The sequence below is a fragment of the Achroia grisella genome, unplaced genomic scaffold (genome assembly GCF_030625045.1).
Source record: "Achroia grisella isolate CSIRO2021 unplaced genomic scaffold, CSIRO_AGI_Agris_v1 utg511, whole genome shotgun sequence".
Taxonomy (NCBI): Eukaryota; Metazoa; Arthropoda; class Insecta; order Lepidoptera; family Pyralidae; genus Achroia; species Achroia grisella.
This window is the reverse complement of record NW_026712905.1, coordinates 4697511-4725196: the sequence shown is the minus strand read 5'-3', so window position 1 is coordinate 4725196 and position 27686 is coordinate 4697511. Positions and strand designations below refer to the sequence as shown.

The following is a 27686-nucleotide window of genomic DNA, read 5'->3' as shown; positions in this document are numbered from 1 at the left end:
AGGAAGAATGTTAGAACGAGGTTTGCAATCGATGTCTAGACTGGCTGGTATGGCAGATGAAGTATGCTTGAATATTTGAAAAGAGAGTGTGTTTTTGTCATCTTGTCTGTCGTCGTATTAATGATCTATAACTTATCTGTATATTGTATTAAATGTGTTTTTATATTATTTTATTTTGATTAGAAATATATTTTATCTTATTCTACGTTATTTACTTGAACACCACTATAGTTACTCTGTTAACGTGAGAAGTTCGGAGGTAACTTCCCTCACAAATTTGAATAGTTTTTATTTTAGCTACGCATTCATGTATGTGCCATTATTTTGATAAAAACCTGACAAAATAAGTATATTACAGACAGAAAATAGAATGTACAGTTACCAAATCGATATCCAGTGATAGTATTAGAGATGGCATAACTTTCGTTAGAAAACTGGAAAGCTGAAAATATTTCCTTAGATCGATGTACGTACGTATATGGTATATGTAGTAAAAGTGGTTTAATTTCAAGACTATTTTATTGTTATACTTTTTAAGACTATTTTAAATAACAGGATAAGAGACATGACTTTAGTTCTCTGAAATAGTAACGCATGTGTGTCACACGATATCCATAGTGTACATGTATACCATATAACTTAGATTGGGACCAGTTGGTACGCTGTTCCAAAAACAAATATCGTCACGACTTATACCATATGGGATAGTAATAATAGACATTATTAACAATTGTTAGCGTCATTGTGCACGCAACACTTAGCATGTCTATATTGTGCCTGGTACATTTCAATCCAACGTTGCAGGGGATCAGCAGAGAAAAGTAAGTATTCTAGAGGAAGGCCGAACATACTGCCCTATCTCGTATTAATTTATGGTTTTTAATTTTCATATTGGACTATTTTAATGCACTTGACTTCGTATAATACCCGGTTAAATTCAAATATACAGTAAAATGGGGGGACGTTTGTGTTCATGTTTTAAATCATGAACCAAATTTATGACTACTCATTTGGGTCGTGAAGATATAGCTCATAAGTTATTTTCATTCTGTAGTGTCTTGGACAACACTTCGAATGTTCTAAACAATTGTTGTCCAATTAGAGAGGTGATCGTGTTTCAATCATTACCATCAGGTAAAGGTCAAATTAGGGGAGGTGATCACTCTAGTCACTTATTACAATAGTTTCACCACAGTAAGATAACATTGTTCTACCTTGTAAATTACAGTGTAGACGATTCCTGTCACATGGTTTTGTTAGTACAACATTTGTGATTTCTAAGAATTTCTAAGCAACAAGCTTGGTGGTCTTTCGGTTTTGCAGTCTAGCTTTATATGGTTGCAGGTGCGTTTCCGTCAAGATATGTACATTAGTAATGATACAAATATTAACCCTGAATAATCCACATATTTTTATATTAGGCAAAAGGTATTGTAGGAAGATTAAAAATAAAATAAAATCCCTTTGAAAAAGCCTTTATTTAAAATGCCTTTAATTTTACTGGATTCATTATGAGTCTGTAAAATATCACTCCTTCATACACTCGGAAATTAAATCTTAAATTAGGGGCTCTCTCTCCAGGTTTTATTCAGTGTTGTTTTCTCCTAAATGAACATCCTGAAAAAACATTAGAAATATATGTTATTTTCACAGATAAGCATTTTTAATACTATTTTTGTACTTCTGGCGATTCATCCAACTTGTGCCTTGCTGTTTAAAACAAATGTTGAAATTTTACTTTGGTATTAAGTGTAAGTAAATATTGTGGAAGATATTCTTTAATGCCTGGGTAGTACAATAATTGATAACGGAGGTATGACACTTTATTATTGATCTCCATGTAATCTTTATGAATTGCTACATGGCCTCTTGATTAGTGTGTCAACCATAGAAATCATAACTCGAATTCTTTTATTCATGTAGGATCTTTCAGCCTCTTATTCATATCACATTGTTTATCGCTACTGTCCAGTCTGCTAGCTACTTCAGAAGTTATTATTTCTTTTAGTCAGTTTCAAAATTTAAATATTATATAATGTTAAAGTAGTTTATTGCATTATATTACATGTACTAAATGTAATGGATGAGTGGACTGTATAGTGTCTAAATAATGTAAATACAGATTTGGATAGTATAATATAATATCAATGCTGCTGCAAACTAGTAAGACATTAACATTATCTAAAAGAAAGTGGGTACTGTAAGTTTATATTCATATCTAATATTGTGGTTACTATGTTATTTTTGTTAATAAATCAAGTTTCTTGGTTATATAAACAATATTTGTGTATATATATTGTGAAGTTACAGTGAGAATATTGCTTTTTAATTTTTTCTCTTAATGAATCACAACTTCTCATATAATAAATAACAAGAACAGCACATTTATGTACTATACATACATTGTATATCAGTTATATTATCTAGATAATATTCTAGATTCATTTTATGTTCTATTACCCCATAATAAAATTTAATACATTAGGCTATAAAAAAAACTAGAGTACACTAATCTTGCATTATCCACATTGGTAAATTTTCTAATCCTGTGAACAACAAAAGCTGTGGAATTTAATTTAGCAGCAAGATGTTTTATGTGAGGTGTCCATTGAGTTTTTTGTCTAGTGATTTTAAAAAACACAGTTTAATTAATAAAATGAAGAGTATCACATTATTTAATTTCACAATGAGTGTGAAATGTAATGTGATGATAGCTGGTGATGTAAAGTTGTAAAATAAACTAAACCTATGAAAAAAGAAAGCTTTCAATACTTTTAAACTTCTGTGTTTAATACACATTAATAATATAGTTAATAGGTTTTCTCTAGGCTGCTTATTACTGTAGCTAACGCAACCTAGTTGAAATAGAAAGGGACGTAAATATCTTTATTTGCCATAAAATTATTTGTGTATATTATATTAAAAATCAAAGCTTTGGTTTTTGTTTATCTGATGCTACTTACATAGTGCACATTAAACTGTCATTTTGCTGTTAATGTTGATAATTTGTTTATTTACCCTTTTATAAGTCTATTAAATTATACAAATTTAAACCTATAAAATAATATAAAAACATCACATTCTGTCATTCAAACTGCTATCACTAGTGAAAACAAAGAAAGTTATTTCTACATTACACAATATTTTTTTCTTTTTAGTTCTATTGCACAATACAGTACAAACATTAAGACGTAACTGCATTTAAGTAACATATTTTTGTAATATATGCACAATTTTTAGATGCTTGATAACATTTGAAATATGAAAATATGACCAGTAATATTCAAAACAATGTCAAATATTAGTGGAATTAAGATAATGATTATAATTTATAAACAAATTATTATGATCAGATATACTTAAAACTATAGTTATCTGAGAAATTGGTTGATACATATGATTTAAATTATATATTAAAACTCGTATAGACTTACAAAAAAGTTATAAAATTATGATGATTGCTTACCTTCCGTTAATCTAGCACGACCTCCAGTGGGTTGGCAAAGAATTGTGGAGCATCCTGCGCATACGACCACCCTCTGTGCGTGACTAAATACCGTTGTGATTTTATAGCAACCGGGGCATTTTACATCCATAAAGTATGAATTAGGATGTGGCACCAGCCTTTTTAGTTTGTGTTTCCTCCTCTCCGACGCGGGCGAGGGATGAAGTAAATCAATGGCGAGCTGAAAGTACCAAATATAGGTTATTATTGCACAATGTTAGTAATCATCTGATAAGAACTGTATACTAATTAGATTGTAATATAAATTATGGATGGGGTTTCAAACAAGTAGAAAAATGCACAAAGTAGACGTTTTTTTTATCAATTATTTCACAACTATCTTGACATGTCAAAATGCCATGTGTATCACAATGTTTTGTAGGCAAATTATTATTGCGAGAATGCACAGACACTATAATAAAACACTAAACAAAATGTGACTGCCTGGCAATCAAGAATATTTATTTTACAAATGTAATACTGTAACACGTTATTTTTAATTATAAAAAATACACACCGGCATGGTTACAGCTTTGATGCAGAACCGGAAAAGGAAATACGTTCATTTATTCAGATACTCAGAGACAATATCTAAGTTTTCGAGAGCTAGTAACACTGGCAGAGCCATAGACAATACAGCGCTGAAAAACATAGAGTTTGTTCATTCAATGAGATATGGCCCAAAACCAAGTATTTTGAAAGTAATTCCCAAATTTCCTTTCCTGTAGTGTATAGTGGCAGAATAGGCAATACAAGCCTCTTGCCGCAATCTCCAACACAAAATGAATTAAAACTTGATTACCAACTAATAAATTTTTTATTGTCGTTGCATCCAATTTTAAGGGATTCTTAGTAAAAAACATACAAACTCAATTTTTTTTATAATAAAACGGGTATGTATGACTAACTATATATAAATATATAGAGCGAATAAACACAATGTAGGTAATTTTTCACCTGTTTAAGCAAGATGACAAATGTTAAGATTGGCAACTCTGAGTAGCGCTTTTCGGCAATTGTCAAAGCTTGGCAAATAAAAAATTTATTGTGTATGCCGTACAATTTTGTGGTTATGTTACAAATAAAATAGTGACTTAAATACATATATATATTAAAATATTTTCAATAATTATTCTATAAATACTGTTATTTAAATAATTATTACTTTAATTTGTTTATTTTGAAATTACAAAACAAGTTTAACAAACATAGAACACTAATACCTGAGAAAGTCGAAAGTGGTGTTTAGTTGTCACATTTATTTATTATGGCTGATGAAGAATATGAAGCAGAGGATGCAGGAGCTGACTACGATGATATAGCTGAAGAGGATGATAATATTGAGGAGACTGAAGAACAAGAAGAAGATGGCTATAACGTTCAGTGTCTGGCGCCAGGACAAGCTGGAGGAGGTGTAGAGAAATCAAAGCGTATCACAACTCGATATATGACTAAGTACGAGCGCGCAAGAGTGTTAGGTGAGGTATTGACATAATTATACCAAGAAACTTGGTATACAGTTTTAATAAAAAAAAATATTTCCTTGGTATGATATGCTTTGTTTGTCTAGATTTTACAAAATATAAAAGGAGTGACATTTATTCTTACTCTCAAACCATAGAAAGAATAGTTTATAATAATAAACATAGTTTTTTCACCATGTAATGTTAAACAAACAAATAAGTAAACATATGTTATTTATTTGTTCTTTATGAAATAATGTTGGGCAATTGTTGTCCAAGTTCTGTGACAGGGTTGTCACTGAATTTGGACTGTTTTATAACCTTATTACTGTATAGTATTCTCATTGCAGTGATATACATGCGTAAAGATATTTTGCTCTGAATCTAAAATATTTAAAATTTTGCATATTCCAGGTACACGGGCGTTACAAATAGCAATGTGTGCACCAGTTATGGTAGAACTGGAGGGAGAAACTGATCCACTGCAAATAGCTATGAAAGAATTAAAACAAAGAAAAATTCCAATTATCATCAGAAGATACCTTCCAGATCATTCCTATGAAGACTGGAGCATTGATGAACTTATTATAATTGATCATTAAGTTAAAAAATAGTCTTTATATTTTATAATAATAATATTTGATATTCAAATATAGTACTTAAGCCATTTTTTGTTTTTTATTATTGTCACTTAATATAGTTGTAGTACTTGACATAGCTAAAACAGCAAGTTTTTTGTAGTGACACTGTCTGTTGTAATAAAATAATATCTAAATTGTAAAATAATCACATGTTTGAGCAACAATGAAATGAGAAAACCTTTAAAAAGACTTTACTCTTAGCTCTTTAAATTCCTTGATCTAACTACATACTCTGCAATAACAAAGAGAAGAACAAACAATTGCTTACTTGGTCTATATCAACCGTCTTAATATTCACCATAAAAGGAACTGTTAATATGTCTTCACTTATCATAGATTTTAAAAGTAGTAAATATAAGACTTGCCATGCAATTTATAAAGAAAACATATTTATTTCCTTTTTTGTATGTGCATGACACCCTATCAAAAGTTTTGTAATTAGCAAAATATTGAACATTTGGAAGAGTGCAGCTGATTTTTATTTGTATTTTTAAAGATTGGCAATTTACAAACAGGACTAAAGTCCTCTTTTGATTTCACACTTTGGGCATATTGATGTATACACACTTAAGACATTCATGTTTGTATATATATTATTTGAACTTGATGTTTATCTGGCAAACAGTGTTACTCCTACGATAGTAAAGACTAAACACAAATAGCGACGAATGCAAACTATTTACGTAACAGTGCACGAGCCGTAGGTTCGTGTGTAGTTTATATGCAGCACCGTGCGCGTTGCACTTATTTTTGCTCTAATTTTTAGATGATATCAGACGGGTTGAAATATTGAAGCATATGGTCTCGACTCGAGCGCCTGTTAGTAAGCTTCACTAGTAAAGAATGAGCCAAATTCGAAACCGGCAACTTATTTATCAGTTTCAATTCGACACGTATTTTTATTTATAGGTAGGTATATATGGGTCAAGGGCATTCCAATAGATTTTTTAAAGGATCATAATGGAATGGTGCTACTGTTTGCGGTAATAGTTTCAATCAGGCACTAGTGGAAGGTGATAAAATGAGCATTAGTTCAAGCCAGTTCGCCAATCGTGGCAAATTCAGCAGGGATTTAGTACAGTGGTTCCCAGGGAACACCACGTGGATGGCAATCAGAGTCAATGTAGCATTGCTAACAATGGGGTCATTAGTGCACATTGCTAACAATTTCCTTCCTGCCTCCCTCCACCCCACCCCCCTTTGTAATTGATTAATTAAAAGACGTAAGCTTAACAATTCTTACTTATTCTTGGTTACGCATTTAAAATTGTGTTGTCGATGTACAATTTACGTAGGTGGCACAGGAGTAGATGTAAGACTTGGAGAAGTAGATAGGTATATCGCAATTGTATGATATTTGCGTAAATATTTTTCTTTAAATTATGTGAATGCAGAATGATTCAAGGTTTTATGCACTTACTTTGAAGCCCCTATCTGTCGTAGCAAAAATAGATTTTGTAATTTTAGAACGTCTGAATTAAGAAAATAGAACAAAGAATAATGATTTTTACATTATTCATAAAAGTTTAATTTTTAAAAAATAAAGAGTGGAATTAAGTTTTGAAATATACAAAATAAAAACTTGTAAACAAATGAACATCTTTCATAATTATAATCATACTCCTACTTAGGTAAACTACTATTACTACTGCACTCTTAAATATTATTTCTCATTTTGAATCCTCTTCGCGAAATTAGATATATATATATATATATATATATATATATATATATATATATATATATATATTTCTGATATTGAACTGCTTATTCCAGTTTCTAATAGATATCTAATATCATTAGAAGTTTTTGAAATATAGCTCTGTAATAGATTGACATATGGACGGTCAAAGACGTGATACATTGGTTCCGTGTTTCGTCCATTATGTGACCTAGGTAATGGTTTAGCAATGCGGGGTAATTATTTATTACAAATCTGGCCTACACAAAAAACTTCTGTGTGTCAATTTATATTACAGACTCTCTACTCATAGAAAACACCAAAAACAAACCAAATCTGAGACGGTATGAAATCTAGCGAAATGTGGCCATTTCAAGAATGCGACATTGTGGTTTTGATAATTGACAATACCTCTTATTACCCTATTTAGGATATCAGTTGCAAAAATAAATTATTATCATAAGATTTATAATTTAAACGTTACTTATACATATAGAGCCAGTAGGTCAAAAATAAGGCGCATTGCACACGGTGCAATGAACTACAGCGCTTCGCAGCGGAGATCTTTTTTACGTATGAATATGGAGTGCTACACCTGCATGCGCTAATTCTTCACGCTGGGGGAACATCAGTGGAGGACGATATGATCATGACGGCAGGTCTCCTATCCCATCGGGACCAATTCACCCAGAATTTTTCGCGATGGTTTCTAGGCAGACTAGCAAACTACTATGTTAGCTATGGGGCCATTAATCTAAGTACATCACTAACAATCCCCTTCTCCAATGGAGGCCGTTAGGGCATATATGGAACACATGAAGTTGAAAGGACATAGTGATCTATGGTTGTAATACAATATTTAAAATATTTAGGGTATTAAAGAGGTACATGTACATTACCTTTGTAATACCCTAATTATAATAAAAATAATTTCTCTAATAAGTAGTTCTATAATAAGAATAAGAAAAAAAAGGATGTAAAAACCTAGATGTACACATAGGGCTTGACAATAATAAGACATATGCCAAAACGATGTCGTCACCAAGGAAGCGGCAGATATTACTTTAAACATAAAAATATACAATATTTCGATCAGTGGTTCTCAAAGTTGACTAAAGAAAAAAAGGATATTAAAAAATAAGGATTTCTAATGTTTTTATGTTCGTGGGCAAAAGCCGTTGTCCTGAATGGTCAGTTACTTGCAACCTTTGTCTTGTAGAAATTTCCACCCAACTGTTCTCTGCAACGCACGCCAAAACGCACCGTGTACGAAGTTACTACAGGTTAAAATATAGAGCATTGTGAGATTTCAATTTCGCCATAAGTATAGTCGACAATATTATTATTATCTATTAAAGAAAAGAATGTTAGAAATCTTCGACTGAAGATATTGCCGAAAGAACTGTGTCGATTATGACGACAGTTATTTGTAATGGTTTACATCCTTAGTGGTAATATTATTTGCCATTAAAGATTTAAATTATGTCAATGTTTAATGATAAATTTTATTTGCAGGAAACGGTTAGATAATTATATGTCCAGTATTGTCCAGGTAATAATATTATTGGCAACTGTATAATGGCCCCAATTTATAGGCATGCAAATTTTAAATATGTTAAAAATTATATGATAGGTAGAGGCCATGAGTCCTCTGTACGAGTGCGCTTCGTCGCGGCGGCGGCGGCGACGTCCATAGGCCCGTCACCGTCACCGTGGGCTGCGCTTGGCACACGCACCGGGCTGAATATCGCTGAAAGTACCGGCGCGGGGAGGGCACACTGCCGCGCCAGTACCCCTCCGACCAGCGATGCTGTGCTGTCTCCGGAAATAGAGTACGATCCACAATTTACATTTAGTGTCGCGTACAAGCCACCGTCGCAGACCATATCACATCGTCATTAAACTGCGGTTTTGCTGAAGAGCGATTAAATTATTACGTATTATAATTACGTGTATGATTTATTATAGATTTCATAATATAGTGACTGTATCGTTTAAAGCTTTCATAACTGCAGTTTAATGACATACCGTTTTGATTCGATTTGCATTCCTCTGTGAATGCGAGTCGTGTCAAGATGATATACTGATAGTTCGTTTAGTGTAGATGTGCATAACGTCCGTAGATCGGCCGATCGGGTGCGCGAGTGCGTGTGCAAATGACTGATAGCCCGATTTAGCGGGTTGAACTTGAGCAAAATGTGGACCAAAAGGTTATGGTTATGGAGGTTTATGTTGTGCATGTTGTTAGCGGTGTCGGTGCTCGCGGCCACAGCCAGAGGTGAGTAACAGTTGGAGTGTTGAGGGTCGCGCGCGAGTGGGAGCTCGCTTTGAAACTGCTAGCCACTAGTCGACTCTCGCTCACTCTGCGTCACTACATCGCTGCTATTTTCGGCGTAACTTGCGCTGAAATTATGTAAAAAGCTCACGTATGTGCTCTATTTTTGGCAATAACCTTAGGTTTTTTTTATGACAGAACGATTTAGTAACCCACATTTTATAAGGACGTGTCCTTTATGTGTCGATTGATCATGTTATTTGTCGAGGACAGTGCGTTGCCAAACATTTGACTCCCAATGCTAGATACGTAAATAGAAATACAGGGATTTGCCGTAGTACGTCGCCATCTTGTGAAAAACGATAGGATTTGAACGGCATTATAAAAATGTGCCATTAAAGTAGGTCATGTAATAATTTAAAAAAAAAATGTTCAGTTCAATTTGGTACATTATTATAGAATAGTGTTCAGTATACCTACTTATAAAAACACTAATTATAAAGATGAATAAAGCTACATGTCAGTATTGGTCTTTAGTTTAGTTTGCCCATACTTATAACTAAAAGACCTTGCGTGAAGACATATACATTATCTATATAATTATAATTTTAGTATGTAGTGAAAATGAAATGAAAACTAGTTTATTGTTCCTTTAACAGATAATATAATAAAATAAACTAAAACGTATACAAATATAAAAATACATATACCTAACTACATTAATAAAGACGTAGAGTAGACGAAGTAACGATGAGCTGCATTATCGCTAAATGGCGATCTTGCATCTTAAATGAGACAGATATACTTTATATTTTTAATAATAGGTGATGAATTGGTGTTCCTGCCTGCGTTAATAGTATACGCCTGTATACCAGTGAAGGCTGAAAGAATGATTATGAACTGACGTCAGTTACCCTATCATGGCTGATTAACTAATAAATAAAACCACGATAGTTTCCAGGACAATCGTGTGGACTGTGGAAGTTATACTGACATAGTAGGTATATAGTTATGAAAGACGCTATTAGTCGTCCATAACTATATAGAATGTCAGTGTATTACCTCTCTTATATCTGCTATTACTAATAATCTTATAAAGTCAATATCAAATAACAGATATATCTCTCTTAAGACGTGCGTACGTACTACCACTAGTAAGCCCAGTTAGTCTTCTTCTTCATCTTTGCCTCTTCCCGATACGCAGGGTCGGCTTTCCTAATCTTGAGGCGCCATACATTTTGCTGGTAAGCATCGTCATGACAGGCCCATAACATATGCTATGGACATTAGTCAACCAGGTAGTTGGTGGCCTGCCACGTCCTCTTTTTATTGTAGCCATGGAAAGGCACTTTCTTAGAAAGCGGTTTTCAGGTTTACGCAGAATATGTCCGTACAATCTTAGTCCTTTTTATATAACCTTAGTAAGCCGAATTAGTCCTAATTAATATTATACATGCTAAAGTATGTTTGTTCATTCATTACAAGTTCACTTAATGGAATAACCGATCATTATGAGACTTCACATATATAATTTGGGATGATGTTTACTTTTTTCATCCCGGTAGCTCATGTCTCATGGACACGCAGATAAAGTCGCGGAAGTCGTCGGAAGAAGCTAGTATACTATAAAAAACACCTGTAGATACCAGCAGGTATATTTCAAACTAGATAAATTGCAGATTATTAGTTCCTGACAAAAAACTTTTTATTAGATGTTTCACTCTATTTGTATTAGGATCATTTTCTGTGATATTCAATTGTTTTTGCTTAGTGTGATGTAGTGGGTTAGATTAATGAATATAATATCCAGGTATAATAAAACTTTGTTTAGTTGAAAGAATAAGTTAGATAATTAAAACGATTAAAACACTAATATAGAATTGAAGGGAAATGTATCGTTTTAGCTATTTTGCATAAACATTTGCTTCGAGCCCTTCATCTCGATTGAGGAATATTTGTCTACACACAACTGTTTGTTGAAGGTCAAATAAAAAAATCACGAAATTGTTTTTTTTTCTCAGCCTTTCATTATATTTATGAATGTGGAAACTAAAATCCGTGATGATTTAATACGCATAAACATTTCGCGGAATTACTTTGATTATTTGATCTTTGTTTAACATAAGAAATTCACTAATTCAAAAATGTTACCGTGAAAAAAATCTTACTAATATTGTAAATGCGAAAGTAACTCTGTCTAATTGTCTTGTCTGTCTGTCGCATATTCATATTAAAATTACTGAACTGATTTAAATGAAATTTGGTACACAATGGTATGGTTATTATTCCAAGCGGACCAAGTCGCAGGCACAGCTGGTATATTATAAATATCTAAAATAAGAATTAATATATCTCTCTTTTAATTATAACATGTCAGGGTCAAGCATAGTAATTTGAATATTTTGGTTTGTTAACGGTGTATCCGTCACCGGAAAGTAAATTATAAATATGAAAATAACGCTTTTTTAAATATACCTACTTGTTTTAACCTGTAGCTTTATGAATATGCAAGGAATTGACTGATGGGAACATAAAAATATATTGCCCTTCTTCATTTTACATTCTGTTGTGTGTATCAAATTTAATACAGATTAGCTTAGACATTAAGGCGGCAAATATTTCGACGTATAAGGATTCGACTGCTTGTGTTTAGTAAATGATAGCCTATATGGTGATACGGCCTTGTGATATAGGTAATTCTTCATGCAAAAGTTTATTACAATCTATTCAGCTGTTTAGTCGTGAAAAGGTAATAAACAGACACTTTCGATTGTAATAAATGATTAGGAAATAGTTTAATTAGCAATTACCCACAGTTTCTAGATGATAGACCCTCGTTTTATTTTATAGAAAAGTGAAAGTATGTTCATCTCGCATTATTTTACAAAAAATCATTTATATATTATTGCTATGTTTGAGTGACAAAAATTTACTAGGCAACCAGTGAAAACCAACCAGTGCCTGTAAAACATTTGGGATCTTTTGTCAACATCTACTTGCGTAGTCACTTAATTCGCAAAGACTGGCTCACAGTATGTAATGTTCTGATATTTTAATTATTGTGGATCTTCTTATGGCACACTTAATCTGCTAATTTGACTCATAATCGATCATTTCCTTCGCATCTAAATATGCTATGCAGCCTGTGCCGTATCTAATATTTTATTACATTTAATGTTTATACTATATCATTAATAAAAAGTGTTATAATAATAAGGAATCCGTAAACAGGGCCGGATTAAACATATCGGGGCTCCTAGGCAATGCAATTGTCAGAGACTCTGTTTTGCAGAAAGTATTGAATCTCTCAATCTTATTATATAGCAATATGATACTTTAAAGCTCTACATATTTACAAAATAATAAGTAAGTGTTTAAAATTCTTCATCATTTAAAAGTTGATGTACATCTAAGAATAAAATTTGAACCACGTAAAGTACCTATATTATTAATTTTATAACTTGATTCTCTTTGCTCGATTGTTAGTTTCACTCTGACATACCACAAAGAAATATTATTTATAATACCTATTTTATAATTGAAATTTTCACACTATAAAATACTTTCGATTTCTTTTACTTCACCAAGTCCGCGTTGCCCAACACGCGGGTCTGTATAGTAACCTAGATTCCGGGTCCAACAAATTTGCCTACTCTGCTTAATGGTTAATCCTGCCCTGTTCATATGTGTAGAAATGCACAAACTCTGTTTTTTAGATATATAACTGCCAATATTTTCCTATTTATTTCAGCTGACACTGACGTACCTTCAGAATCACAATGCCGTCCATACATTGAGAAAGCTCTTAAAGAGAAGGAGTCAGGAGATACTGAACGAGGTATTTAATGTTTATCTGTTTTTAACTATCGTTATAACTTATTTAATTATTTTCTCTCTGCTTATTAACTTTCCCATACAGAATCAGTAGAAAACAACAAAGTCTCGACAACTCAAGTTTAATCTTATTTCTCCACTAATCATTTTAAAAAGAAATTAACATACGAACTAGTCATTTAATTTACGTAAAATTAGTCCAATGTATATATACTTGATTCAATTTCTGATTACATATAAGTATATAGTGCTTCATAGAAATTTAAGTATTTCTTGTATTTGCCTAGAGTGAACTTTATATGCAAGAACAGGTATACCCTAATAGATCGATTAGAATTTGATAAAAGGAAAACCATTACAAAACCACCAAAACCACCACCAACAAATTTCGATCAAGTGAGACAATATGACGTAACAAGAAGCTTATGTTTTTTGTGCAGCTAACACAAGCAGATCTTCTGCTTATCATACAAAATAGTACGGCCCTGACCTACCAGAATTCATAAATAATCTCCAGCGTTCTTAATATATCTATATGTTCGGTTAATGGGGTCGTCCTACAAAATGTTTTGCTACAGAGAGTCACCATTAGGGAACCGTCTTCCTCATTAGTTATCATAGAAAACATGAAAACGCAAATAATAGATGAACTACATTGGATTGACACTGACTATGTGATACAGTTTAGTTGGTTTGAGGTTTGATTCTATTTTAATTGCGACGGCAAACGAGTAGCGACAACATCGTATTTTAGTTCAATAATAGAACCATCTCCAACGTCTTGGACACAAATGAATCATTAAACAAACAATTTATTATTACTATGTTCCCTTTCGAAATATAAAATTATTCTCGTTCAATTTTATAAACTAGTATATTTTCACGAAGCGGACAAGGTTAATATTGTGACGTTCTATGTGACTGAAGAAAATGAAAATACATTGTACCTAGTAACCTATAGATTTTCTTCCCTGTTTCAATGTTAATGTGATAAAGATTTACTTCTGATGACGTAGTTCACCATATAGGTACATACATAATATAATATTAACCACAAGAACAACATAGAACGTGAATTTGTATACTCATAGGTATACAAACGAAGGAACGCAAATTAAACCGTTAAGTAGTAAAAATACCTAATTAGATGTAGGTAATTGTGCATTTATTCACACGTTGCTGTGTGTTTTATGCACATGGCAAGTTAAACTGTAATTTGCATAATTAAGTAGTTAACTTTAGTTATACTGTGACAACAACGTGCTGAATCTTAAGGAACAGAATATAAGAATTTAAATTTCAAAACGACCTAAACTAGGATATAAAATATTACCTACATATTCGGAGTCATGTACACTTAAGTTACTATTATATGAACGACGACGTATGTATAGATATACACACATTTAGTAAAAGTAGATAGCAGGATTAGGATTAATCATATGGGATGACAGCACAGATAAAAATAGAGCATTCATTACACAATAAATGCATTAGAGGCATATATGGAATTTCGCCTGGTGAAGCGCACGAATTTTTGTTTGAGTTGGTATAGCTTAACTTTTATTTTTTACATCGACATTGGTTTAGCGTTTACGTTATGAACATATAGCAATATTTATAGGTAAGTATAATGTACCTATGTAGTATCCGGCAGGCCTGCAAGTTTGAGCGAAAAGTATTATACGTTTTTATTACATTACTTACAATGTGATATATCTGTGTAGTCGTTTGATTTGGTCTAATCATTATTGAATTTATTAAAAAAGTAAAACGCGTCCACTAATTCACATGTTCGCTTACTTTAATTATTTATTTATTATAATAGCACATTCCTGAGTTATTTTTAAACAAAATCTAAGAAGATTTCCTATTCAACTGTATTATAAAATAGGTGGCGATAACTCGTAAATTAAAAAAATGTGAAATTGAAAAATTGCAAATATTAACCAATATTGATAAAATAATTATTCATATGTATGTGTGTAGTCCCATATAGTAGGTTATTACATTGTTGCTTAAATAAAAATGATTTATTCATACTCCTTACTTTTACTCTTTGTTGCAAATCAGATAAAGATAATAATTTACAAAAATTCGGTCTTATCGCTCAGCATTCAAAACAACCTTTTAGATAGAGAAAATAAGAATAATTAGTAATAGAGTACCGATCTTTAGAAAGAATGTAGTAGAAAGGGGCTTTGAGAAAAAAAGGACAATAAGAACTTAAAGGAAAAGAAAATGGAATTGCATAGAGACTTCGAATTGTAATAATTATAATAGAAAACATCTATCCAGTCTCGTATGTGATTAATACGCTGTATGTTTCCGAACACCAATTAAAATAATGTCTTATTATATAAATGTATGCCTGACTTAGTAAATATTTCCTTTGTTAACATAAAGAATAATATTTTACAGAGTCTATAGAAAAAAACGAAAGTAGTGAAATAAGCGTAGATGCCGATACGAAAGAAGATACATCAGCAGAAGGCGATGAAACAGTCAATGTGGAAGACAGTAATGAAAATGAAGCACCACCTTTAGAGGTTGCAGATGAACCTTATGTACCCGAAGCTTCAATAGAAGTGGTTGAAGGTGGTGTAGATAACAGTCAAACGAATGAAGACGTAACAAAAGAAGAAACCGAAGACGATAGTGCCGAACAGCAAATAGAAGAAAACAAAAATGAAAGTAACGGAGATAGCAACGAGGAAGCATCCGCTGAAGACCAAACAGCCGAGAAAGGTAATATATTAGGAACAAAATATTCTCATTGATTTAATGAGTGAGTAACTAGTAGACCGTAATGTTCTAAATGAAGTAATATAGTATTTAAGGATGGGAGAGCTAGTTTCCGAAAGAGCATTATTTACTTGTCTCCGTGGAATTAATAACCTTGATTATTGAAATACTTCTTTAATAATAATTTATATTTTCTGTTAATTTTAGTTAAGTTTATAATTTTATTCCTACATTTAGTTAAGTATCCTATTGACAGTTAGTAGTTCATTCCACATAAACCAATCGAAATAAAATACATATTGCAAAAATATTCATGTATTTTATTTCGATATGCTCTTATACTTAACAAAGTATCACTACAGAATATTAGGTATATATTTTTGTGTAACAAAATAGAGTTACCTAATCGTTAAATAATGAAGTAAATGTATTAACACATTTATTCTTCTTTCTTGTTTTCTAGACAGTGGCAATAATTCTGATGAAAAAGACGATGCTAAAGTTGATGAGGCAGATGAGGATAGCGAAACGGAAGGTGACAATAATGAGAGCAATGAAGCAGATGAAACGGAAAGCAAAGAAATCGACACGCCTAAAGAGGCTGAGGAAGAAATAGCCCAGACTGAAGAAAGTTCGAATGAAGCCAGCGATATATCTCAAGAAACCACACAAGGTGATGATGATGATGATGACAACAACAAAACAGAAGTAGACGATGGATCTCAAGAAAAGGCTGAATCTCAAGAGGAAGATGAAGATAAAACTGGAGGTGAAGAGGATTCTCAAGAAGTTCGGGATGAACAATTAAGTGAAGAAGAATTAAAAAGTAATGCAGAATCTATAGAATCAAAAGAAGATTCGAAGGAAAAAGAAGAAGAATCAGTTGAAGAAGTTGCTGTTACTGTTGAGGAATCTGATAATAAATCTGAAGAAGATACAAATGAACAAAATGACGATGACAGCAAAGAAAGTGATGCCTCACAAGGTGACAAAGAGAATGTTGATTCCACATCTATAGACGGTGTCACTGAAGCGAGCAATGAAGATGGTACTAGTGAATCAGAAACTAAAGATGCAGAATCGGAATCGGAACCTATTGAACAAGAATCTGAAACTACTGACAATGCAGAATCAGAAGAAACCGATGAAAGTAATGAACAAAATGAAGCATCAAGCGAAGAAGGAACGCCTGAGGAAGATCTGTTAAAAGTATGAAAATGTTGATTTCTCCACTATTTTTACAGTAGGTGATTTATTTATTTTACATTTTAATTTATAATGTACTTTTTCAGACTGGTGAAATTCCTGAAAACTTAAGACCTCGTGATCATATAAAACAAATTCTCAGATTAGATGAAGAAGCAAGCGAAGCAGAAATAACCATAGAAAGATCAGCAGATATAATCCTGAGGGATCTAAAGAGATTATATGAAAATTCCATTAGACCTTTAGAAACCGTTTATAAATACAGAGATTTAAGTAACAGACATTTTGGTGATCCTGAAATTTTTTCAAAGCCTTTAGTACTTTTTATGGGGCCATGGAGTGGTGGAAAATCTAGTATTGTTAATTATTTGACCGGCTTAGAGTTTACTGAGTGGTCTTTAAGAACTGGTAAGTTCACACACTGGTTTCATTTTATTATGTTATTTAGCACTATAAAATAATATATACGAATATTATAAAGCCGAAGAGTTTGTTTGTTTGTTTGAACGCGTTAATCACAGGAACTATTGGTTCGAATTGAAAAAATATTTTTGTGTTGTATAATCCATTCGTCGAGGGATTTGCTATATAACATTACTCTACGCCCAATAGGAGCAAAATGGTAATGAAATATGCAGACGACTTCGTATCACAAGTTTCACAACTTTACAATGAAGGAAAGACACCTTCACTGTTCCCTAAAGATAAAAATGTACCTACAAAAAGTAGAAGTACTTTTAAGTTCTGTTTCTGTTTCCCCAATAATGTTGAATCAATTATACGACTATACAGTGATATAAATAAGCAGGCTATAATGAATTCGATATTGTTTATTAAATTAGGAGCCGAGCCATCACCAGCTTATTTCAATATATTGATGCATGGTAAAGACCCACAAGTCTTAGATGGCACACAGTTGGCAGCCGATTGGACTTTTTCGGGGCTACAGAAATTTGGCCAAGGTCTTGAAGAACGTTTGAGAGGTTTAAAGCATCCAAGCAAAATTTTAGAAAAGGTAGGTAAGAAGATATGTTAATTCTATAAACAGAATAAGTATGTACAGCAAAATAGTTTTAATATATTTATTATTAAAATTCTAGGTGAACATTGTAGAAATACCCGGAATTTTAGAAGTTCGAAAACAAGTGTCTCGCGTTTTTCCATTTAACGATGCTTGTCAGTGGTTTATAGATCGTGCTGATATAATTTTCCTAGTGTACGATCCCTCGAAATTGGATGTTGGCCCTGAAACTGAAGCCATCCTCGATCAACTCAAGGGCAGAGAATCTCAGGTGATTAATATGTACTCCTACTTAATTTAATTAGAATTCGGTATGATTAGTAAATAACAGTATACCTACTATAAAATAGCCTGTGAGATATAGATATATAGATGACTTGTTATCTCTAACGGGAGGGTCGTTGGGGATCTGCAGTATGACTGTATATTTATATCATAATTGGTTAAATTTTTTGTTCTAATATTACTTATACTACTTAAATGTGATTTATGATTAAAATCAGTATAAAAAGAAAATATTGAAAGAAAGAAATAATTTATTTTCAGACTCGTATCGTTTTGAATAAAGCGGATACAGTAAAGCCTGAAGAATTAATGCGTGTACAGAGTGCACTGATTTGGAACATTTCACCGCTGATGAGCTCTGCGCAACCTCCAGTTATGTACACAGTGTCACTATGGTCAATACCTTATGAACCTAGTGCACCAGTAAGACTGTTGCAAGCCCAAGAACGGGAACTTCTTCGTGATTTACGGCAAGCAATTGATAAGCGCATTGAGAATAAGATCTCCAGCGCAAGAAGATTTGCGGTGCGTTGCTTTTCTTTGCCTTTTAGTTATAATTTATTTCTTTTGTTTAATGCACACGATCGTGTTATAAAAAATGTATATTATTTATAAAAATGATCTAAGTATCTATATCTATAGATTACACTGTGTGAATTATCCAAGTATTATTAAATTTATTGTAGATTCCAATATCACAATCGATTTGCCCACTTCCTATCCTCATGCGTTAGTGGATAAATTGCTATTTGTTACAGGTTCGCGTAAGGAATCACGCTAAGATGGTTGATTGTTATCTGACAACTTATTATAACCATAAAACAATCTTCGGCAATAGGAAACTTATTGCCGATGCTATTATTGAGAACCCTCAGAATTACCATATTTATGAGGGACTCAGCACACTGACTAATATTTCTAGGTACGTGTTTCATATTTCAATAAATTTTAATGTGACTTTCGTTTATTACTTGATATAAATAAACTCGTATTATTGCGTGTATCACAGGTATGACTTGCCAGATCCTGAAACATATAGGGACTTTTTCCGGCTGAATCAGCTGTATGATTTCCAACAATTATCGGCGACGTGCACATACTTCCGTGGCTGCCCCATCACGCGGCTGGATGTCGCCATCGCTTATGACCTGCCCGAACTCGTGGGCAAGTACAAGAAGATGGTGGAGACTGCCACGCCTCAAGGCATGCCCAAAAGTTGATGCCCTCGCGAACGAACGAAACCCGCGTCACACTTAACACTCGCTTTTTAATTTTAGTGAATTCGATTGGACGTAAATATTTTGGGCACATTATGCATTTCTTATCTAATCAGGCGACGAAATAATTGTTCTGTTTTTTAAATCGCATTTCTGTTTTTATTTATGTACCGTAATTTATAATGTTCTTTGGCTTAAATACTCGCTTGTTCCTGTTTTTTTTTGCGATGAATGATGTGTGGCATTCGTATGTGTACTGTAATGTGATTTTGTTCATGCGTTTAAATTTAATTGACGCTGATAATGTTATTATTATATAGTATATAAATACAAGACAACTTCCAATTTCCTAATTAACACTGTCTTTTTATACATGTCTCAAACGTAAGAGTAAATTTATCTAGTCACTATGTAAAGTTTGTTAGTGAAAAGGTTGTTATTTATTGAGGTGAGTTCCTTCAAGATTAGGACTAATATAATTATTATGCGGTCTCTGCCTTATTTCATTGTTAGTTATTAAATAAGACAATGTGACTATTTAAGTAAATATAAAACAAAAAAATAATTCGTTTTTTATTTTACTTATTCATTTAAGTATACCTATTAACCTATTACTACCAGTAAAGGTACCTATTAAAAAGTTTCTTTACCTAAACGACCTATAATATACTTTCTACAAAGGCACCTGATTTTATCTCTACCCCACCAACTCGCCACCAGCTTGCTTTGCAAACTGCGTCCCGCTTTCAAGAGCAAAATAGTAGTGGACCGTCCTAATGTACATGCCATAATATTACCAGGTATGAACTCCAGAGGTAACCTGGTAAGGCCTATGAATTTAAATGAGCCCTGAAAATGATATAACAATATTTTATTGTCGCTTACAAGGGACGGCCGGCCTTGCGAACCAAGAACAGGTCAAGATGACCATTTTCCTTCTGGTCCAAAACTTCTAAGATAGTTAAGATAATTGTGTTATGAAATTTAGTCAGCAGCGGGTTGTGGGGTATCCTTGCAAATTTATAAAAAAACAGTCATTTCCTCCCGGTTCAAATCATAGTTAACAATAGATATTGAAGATTGCCGTAGCATGTTCTCTTGGATTGTATATCAGCTGATAGCACGAACGTGTAAAAAATCAATGATTTCCTCTCCCTCCAAAATATGTCAAATGTTAGTTTATATGCTGTTTCGAATAAATAAAATTGTCAGCTGGTTGTAATAATTAAATAACATCTCACAAGTATCCCACACTTGTCAGTTGAAAATATTTAATTATATAGTGACAATTTGGGCTAATAAATCATAAGTTACTTGGCTGACTGTCCCTAAGCTTCTATTCTTTTTTATCACAACTTTCTTAACCCTCTTAAGTATTTGACCGAGTGAAAGTAATTGACGAAAAAAGTCTCTGGCTCGCTGACATTTTCAAGTTTGCACCGAACATATTTTTAGATTTTTTTGTAGAAACAAGTATCTGAAATTACAGTGTACCTACATGAAAAAAATATATAGGTACTGTGTACTAATCCAAACATCTAAGATACTTGTAGCAGAGAATTGAAAATATTTTTATTTATATAGTCCAAATTTTAAGTTCAGATGGCGCTATTTATATATACATGTATACTGCTTCATAAAGCATTTGATATTTAAAAATCAGCAAATAGGTTTGTTCCAATGAATGTAAATCAAATTCGTCTACAATTTTTAGGATACAATACCCCGAATTGGCTACTTGACAATTTTCTGAAATATATTTTATAATTTTTGTAGACTTAATTAAAACCCTTTACAATTATCTAATTTTCAAAAAAATTTATATTTGATAGAGAAAACATGAATTTTATTTCTTAGTTTGAAATTGGCGCTAAAACACTATGTCACTTGACATTTCCGAGCTATGACGTCGTATTTCAATAAACGAAACAAAGCTATTACTTTAATGTAAGTATTTAGAAGAAATCAATATATTATATTTTCCAAAAATAAATGAAACCTTTTATTGGAATTGTTAAATGACATTTTGTTTTTCTTTATAAGTATCTAATGAACGTATGCGGTATAATTATATTCTTAAAATAAACATCAAATAATGAAATCGGTAAAACAAAAATCAGGATTACAGGCAAAGAAATGTCCCAACAAATTATTTTTAATATACGTTCCATAAATGCCCAAAACGATTTTTCGAAACTATAGAACAATTGTTTATTGAATTATAATGATGGATCACGCCGCGCCGGTAAAAAAACTCTGATTTATTTTCCAAAAATAAAATATTAATCATGTTTTTTAATGCAAAAAAAACATATTGTATGCGATTACTATTTTATGTAAAAAATAATTTTCATATTTTAATTTAATGTAAGTATTTAGAAGAAATTTTGAATATATTATATTTTCCAAAAATAAATGAAACCTAACCTACAGATTCCTAAATCGCCAGAGTTCTTTTAAACTATAGAATAAACAATTTATAGTATGTTTTGCCATAATTTACACAGCATTTGTGATTTCCATTTTCTTAAACAATAAAAATAAATTATTAATTTAATGACATTTTGTTTTTCTTTATAAGTATCTAATGATACGGAAAATTACATCCAATACAGTATAATTATATTCTATTGGTAAAATAAACATCAAATAATGAAATCGGTAAAACAAAAATCAGGATTACAGGCAAAGAAATTTGCGATCATAAACGAATCTATTCTGGGCAGATTTGCATTATCCGTTTTAATATACCCTAACTCCATTTCATGAAACTTTACACAAAACAAATTGAAATATTTGAGCGATTTTTCTCAGTAAACTATAGAACAATTGTTTATTGAATTTTGACGTCATACGATGATGGATCATGGCCGCTCCATGTTAACCACAGGTAAAAAAACTCTGATTTATTTTCCAAAAATAAAATATTAATCATGTTTTTTAATGCAAAAAACATATTGTATGATTACTATTTACTAAGAAGCTACTATAAAAAATAATTTTCATATTTTAATTCTACAACTGTCAAATAGCCATTAGAAAGATTACATTTTGAAAATTATATGAGCTATCTAAATACATATAAATTTTGTTTTATCTGGCAACACTGCTAATGTCCGGCACAGATTCCTAAATCGCCAGAGTTCTTTTAGAGTAAAAGATAAGCTGTTAATTTATAGTATGTTTTGCTTCATTGTTGTCACAGTGTTACACAGCATTTGTGATTTCTGCATTTTCTTACCAACAATAAAAATAAATTATTAATTTATAGTATTTATACCTATTTCTTTACAATTTCACGTGTTCAGTACAATCAACATTAAGGCATGCACACAGATTTATCCCCACATTTACATACCGATGAATGTAATGTTCTGATCAAAAAATTAATGGATTGTCATACGGAGGTAAAAAATTGCATAACTACTTAAATATAACTTTAATATTATGCTTTAAAGAAGTCATTTCCTAGGAAGATTCTATGTTTAGGTTTTGTGTAAATTAATTAAAACTACGAACAAATAGCTATTTGATAATAAAAGGAGCAGTCACAGTTACCCTATTCTTAGCAACAGAATTAATATATATAAACAGCATAAATTAAAAATCATGCTGGATAACCTAATTCTGAAGTAAAATTCAATTAGGAAATAAAAAAGATTACTTCAACTGGATCACCTTTAATTTTACTTGTTAGAAGATGTAAATGGAATATGTGACTGCTCTATATATATTTTTACTATATAGATTTTAATAAAATTTATCAATTTTTATTATTTCAGCATCCATTTATCAAATTTACAGGTTATTGCAATGATTATGATCGAGAAATGAGAAAGTGTTTGAAAGCTGAAAGACTCACACGTCAAAAAGCCAATTTAGATGAGTCTCGTAGGCGGCACTCATTAATCAGAGAAAGAATATTAGCACAAGAAAAGGCATCACATTAATATCCGCTTTAAAAATTATATTACAATATAGAATTTGCAGTTAATTAACAATAGCAGTATGGATTTTAAAATACTGGACTCTATACCAGACTTGGCTAAGTTTAAATCTTTCACAGATAGATATTTCAGTAAACGATACATATTAAATGTGGAGGGGATTAAAAATAATGACATAATGCTAATGTTCCATTCAAACAGGATAACTCTTCTCTCTTTAGCCCCAAGCCATTATTTTTTTAAGAAGAATGAAAAATTTAAAATAAATTTTGATATTGGTAAAATTGATAGATTAAGTAATTCTGTGAAAGGTAAAGGTAAGAAAGGTGGACAGTTGTTGCTGCCAAAGTCAGTTATTTGTAAGGTAGAATATGATGATGGTGAAAGCTTTGATATTCCATGTTGCATGAAGGGAACTCTAATTGAAGTAAATGAAGAACTAGTAAAACATCCTGAGCTGTTGAAGGAAATGCCTGATTCCAATGGTTTTATTGCCATAATTTTATCTAGTATTGCAATTTCTGAAGCAACAAAAAATGAGTTATTATCGCATGAAGATTATATGAAAATAATTGCAAATGAAGCCAGTAAGAATTAATAATAAACTTTAGATTTGAATTAGTATATTTATTTCCTACCCTGTACTGTATGTCAAAGTAAGTTAAATATTGTATGAATATTATAATCATAAATTCAAATAATGCACAGACAATATAGCCTTGATTTAAAAAGGGCTCATGCTTTTAATTTTGAAAAGAAACTAAAGTTGAAGTAATACAGGTGAATCTATGAGTAGTATGACATTTTGTAGGAAAGAAGGAATAGTATTCACAGGTGTCAAATTAGTTAAGAAACTAGTAATATATTTAAATTTTCATCAAAAGTATATAATAAGTTTTAAGCAATTTGCAAAGCGTTTATCATCTATTCCTATATTTTATATTTTTAACATTTCATTTAGCAAGTCTTGTGTTAATAAAAAAATATGGACCAACCTACGATTTTAAATCATATTTTTATTTGTATGAAATCTATATATTTTTAAATACATATTTATTGCAAATGCTTACATAATATACCTATTATAGAATACACCCAGACTGAGTACAATTATACTCATGGATACATGTTTGAACTGTGAGTATTTTTAAAAATCGATCCTCAATTTACCATCGGATGTAATATAACAGTTGTTTATTGAGAAGACATATACCTAGACCACATATACATAAATTATATTATCATCTATATCCCTGATGTAAATATAGGGGGGTATTGACATGAATACATTACTGTTTTTGACCCCTTTATTATGTATTTCTCAAAGCGTATCATACAATGTCCATTATAATAAAATCGTAAACAAGCTGTATCTGAACATTCAATATTTATTTCTAGAAACGACTGGGTATGTAAACAACTTTACTGAATATGTATATTTTCTTGAATGTTTGTCTGTTTAAAACTTTGTGCATAGTAATTTCTGTAACGGCTTAATAGAATTGAATGATATTGTCACATTTAAAAAACGTTATAAGTTATTTCGGTTGTATTACAAAAAGATATTTAATATATATTTATTTCGATGTGGCTACTATATTGTTCAATATAACGGACATCGAAATAAATTATTATTTAGATCACGCTATAAATCTATTTTTCATTATTCATGTGTATCTATGAGACACCGAAGTTAAGCAACGTCGGGCGCGGTCAGTACTTGGTCGGGTGACCGCCTGGGAACACTGCGTGACGTTGGTTTTTTTTTCAACTAACAGCAAGGCCGTTTCTTTATAAGGTTTGTTTAGGTTGGCGGTTGTCATTTCATGACATTTTTTTTATCTAATGTAAGCTACATTAGATAAAAAAAATGCCAGCTAAGGCCAGCTGGCCTTAGCTGGCGGTGTATCAAATGGTTGTTACATATAACGTAAGCAATATTGGGATTTTATTTATGCAGAGGGCAAATAAGGAAACACCATTTTATTCGCAGTCGTCTTTTTTATTCATGTTTTCTCTTTTTATATACAAAAAATATATGTCAATATAACAAAGGAGTTTTATGTCCAACAAGCAAGATTACGGTCTTTGTTATTATAACAGTGACATCCGTGATACCACTCAATTTCATAGGACTACGTTGTTATAGCTCTTATCCCGTAATTTCACTATATTATATGATTAAGTATATCTGATCCCACAATCGAAACAGCTTATAAAACAAACTGTTTCACGACTAAAATTGGACAGAGGTACCTAGACGATTTTTACAGTCTGCCTCAATTTATTTTGTAATATTTCTTTAATTATCTATAAGTAAACGACTTTAAGTTGATTAATTTAGGACCACTTAAAAATTGTTTTACTGATGTAATCTATGAGACATATTGTGGTCTTGTAACAATATTTACAATGCAATATCATTAGTTATCAACAAATAGGACCCAATGACCTTATGTATAACTGATAAATCAATTGTTTATGCTCAGTTACTGTCTTTAACGGCGAAGTGGTCGTAAGTAAGTTACTAGTCAAAATGTGTTCGAGAACTTTTAATGCAGCTTTTCTGGCTAAGAAAATATTAAACACAAAACAAATAACGTCGACTGCAGTTCAATTTCGTTTATACAGTGCCAGTGCTAAAGAATCATTGAAGACGCCGCTACATGATTTACACAGTAAATATGGGGGAAAATTAGTTGATTTTGCTGGATTTCTCTTGCCGGTACAGTATTCAGATCTAAGTGTATCTGCTTCACATTTGTTCACTAGACAAAGTGCATCTATTTTTGACGTATCCCACATGCTTCAGACAAATGTTCGTGGCAAGGATTGTATAGCGTGGTTTGAATCCATATGTCCCGTTGATTTGAAGGGAATGGCGGAAGGAACCAGTTCGCTAACAGTATTCCTAAATGACAAAGGAGGAATCATTGACGATTTGATTGTCACTAAAGTAAATAATGAATGTCTGTATATTGTTTCTAACGCCGGACGTTTGGAAGTAGATAAGCAACATATGACAGAAACATCTGAAGTATTTAGAAAGCGAGGCAAGGACGTCAATATTAGTTACTGGGACGTGAATCAAAGAGGTCTAATCGCTGTCCAAGGACCAAAGGCTATATTAGCTTTGCAAACACTTACTGATATTCCTCTAAGTGACCTAATATTCATGACATCTCGTATAGGGTCTGTGGCCGGTACTGAGTGCAGGATCACTAGATGTGGTTACACCGGCGAAGATGGAGTAGAGATCTCTGTACCAGCTGACAAAGCGCAGACAATTACAGAAGCTTTACTGCATTATGAAGATGTTAAACTTGCAGGTTTGGGGGCGAGAGATTCACTTCGCCTAGAAGCAGGATTATGCCTATATGGCAATGACATCGATGAAAGCGTGACTCCGGTAGAAGCAAATTTGACTTGGCTAATTGCAAAACCGAGAAGAAAACAAGCTGATTTTCCAGGAGCTGATATAATTTTACGCCAAATAAAAGAAGGCGTATCCAAAAGAAGAGTAGGTATAAGAATGGAAACTGGTGCACCGGCAAGAAAAAACGCTTTGCTAAAAGATGCGGCAAGTTTTGAGGTAATTGGTAAAGTAACAAGTGGATGCCCCAGCCCCTATCTGGGCGGAAATGTTGCTATGGGTTATGTTAACGAATCTTTAAAGAAGATTGGCACTAAACTTCTAGTAAATATAAGGGGCAAAGATGTTCCTTGTGTTGTAGCCAAAATGCCGTTCGTCCCATCTAATTATTATACAAAAAAATAATACATTTTCTAAAAATAGTGCTTTTATTAAATTTCTAACAGGGAAACACAAAATAGCGAAAAGTCGATTATTCAATCCAATTAATTAA

The 27686-nt window shown here is 32.1% G+C and overlaps 5 protein-coding genes across 9 annotated transcripts; 4 read left to right on the top strand and 1 right to left on the bottom strand.

The window, feature by feature from the left end:
• Positions 1 to 1461: 1461 nt before the first annotated feature.
• LOC131846430 (small ribosomal subunit protein eS27) lies at positions 1462 to 4110 on the bottom strand. Its single transcript, XM_059195721.1, has 3 exons — positions 4023 to 4110; positions 3467 to 3686; positions 1462 to 1617 (listed from the first exon to the last, which is right to left on the bottom strand). Exons 1-3 carry the CDS (start codon positions 4026 to 4028, stop codon positions 1589 to 1591), a joined length of 255 nt encoding a protein of 84 aa, XP_059051704.1. The 5' UTR covers positions 4029 to 4110; the 3' UTR covers positions 1462 to 1588.
• Positions 4111 to 4555: 445 nt separating this feature from the next.
• On the top strand, positions 4556 to 5629 carry LOC131846536 (DNA-directed RNA polymerases I, II, and III subunit RPABC2). The gene is made up of 2 exons (XM_059195870.1): positions 4556 to 4983; positions 5383 to 5629. Exons 1-2 carry the CDS (start codon positions 4773 to 4775, stop codon positions 5568 to 5570), a joined length of 399 nt encoding a protein of 132 aa, XP_059051853.1. The 5' UTR covers positions 4556 to 4772; the 3' UTR covers positions 5571 to 5629.
• A 3407-nt stretch (positions 5630 to 9036) lies between these two features.
• On the top strand, positions 9037 to 20426 carry LOC131846438 (uncharacterized). Of its 5 annotated transcripts, none has more exons than XM_059195731.1 (11): positions 9037 to 9122; positions 9414 to 9568; positions 13317 to 13403; positions 15821 to 16147; positions 16608 to 17353; positions 17437 to 17758; positions 18193 to 18365; positions 18451 to 18642; positions 18918 to 19181; positions 19415 to 19578; positions 19666 to 20426. In XM_059195731.1, the coding sequence occupies exons 2-11, from the start codon at positions 9487 to 9489 to the stop codon at positions 19874 to 19876; spliced, it is 2568 nt and encodes an 855-aa protein (XP_059051714.1). In that variant the 5' UTR covers positions 9037 to 9122; positions 9414 to 9486; the 3' UTR covers positions 19877 to 20426. The 5 variants fall into 5 exon arrangements, with proteins under 5 accessions (XP_059051714.1, XP_059051712.1, XP_059051715.1 ...); XM_059195729.1 differs by having other exon boundaries at positions 9040 to 9122; positions 9390 to 9568; XM_059195732.1 differs by having other exon boundaries at positions 9083 to 9122; positions 9395 to 9568.
• Positions 20427 to 23782: 3356 nt separating this feature from the next.
• Positions 23783 to 24438, top strand: LOC131846439 (protein Abitram). Its single transcript, XM_059195735.1, has one exon. It carries the CDS (start codon positions 23882 to 23884, stop codon positions 24416 to 24418), a length of 537 nt encoding a protein of 178 aa, XP_059051718.1. The 5' UTR covers positions 23783 to 23881; the 3' UTR covers positions 24419 to 24438.
• Positions 24439 to 25829: 1391 nt separating this feature from the next.
• Positions 25830 to 27608, top strand: LOC131846505 (aminomethyltransferase, mitochondrial). The gene has a single exon (XM_059195826.1). It carries the CDS (start codon positions 26357 to 26359, stop codon positions 27596 to 27598), a length of 1242 nt encoding a protein of 413 aa, XP_059051809.1. The 5' UTR covers positions 25830 to 26356; the 3' UTR covers positions 27599 to 27608.
• Positions 27609 to 27686: the final 78 nt, after the last annotated feature.

What these genes read in the sequence shown, in the direction of transcription:
- LOC131846430 (XM_059195721.1), bottom strand. An exon ending in TCGTGCTAGATTAACGGAAG is followed by an intron (nt 1,618 to 3,466) that starts GTAAGCAATCAT and finishes ATGTTTTTTCAG; the next exon opens with GATGTTCATTTAGGAGAAAA.
- LOC131846536 (XM_059195870.1), top strand. Translation starts at nt 4,773, where the DNA reads ATGGCTGATGAAGAATATGAAGCAGAGGATGCAGGAGCTGACTACGAT. An exon ending in CGAGCGCGCAAGAGTGTTAG is followed by an intron (nt 4,984 to 5,382) that starts GTGAGGTATTGA and finishes TGCATATTCCAG; the next exon opens with GTACACGGGCGTTACAAATA.
- LOC131846438 (XM_059195731.1), top strand. Translation starts at nt 9,487, where the DNA reads ATGTGGACCAAAAGGTTATGGTTATGGAGGTTTATGTTGTGCATGTTG. An exon ending in TGAGTGGTCTTTAAGAACTG is followed by an intron (nt 17,759 to 18,192) that starts GTAAGTTCACAC and finishes TTATTAAATTAG; the next exon opens with GAGCCGAGCCATCACCAGCT. An exon ending in TCAAGGGCAGAGAATCTCAG is followed by an intron (nt 18,643 to 18,917) that starts GTGATTAATATG and finishes ATTTATTTTCAG; the next exon opens with ACTCGTATCGTTTTGAATAA.
- LOC131846439 (XM_059195735.1), top strand. Translation starts at nt 23,882, where the DNA reads ATGGATTTTAAAATACTGGACTCTATACCAGACTTGGCTAAGTTTAAA.
- LOC131846505 (XM_059195826.1), top strand. Translation starts at nt 26,357, where the DNA reads ATGTGTTCGAGAACTTTTAATGCAGCTTTTCTGGCTAAGAAAATATTA.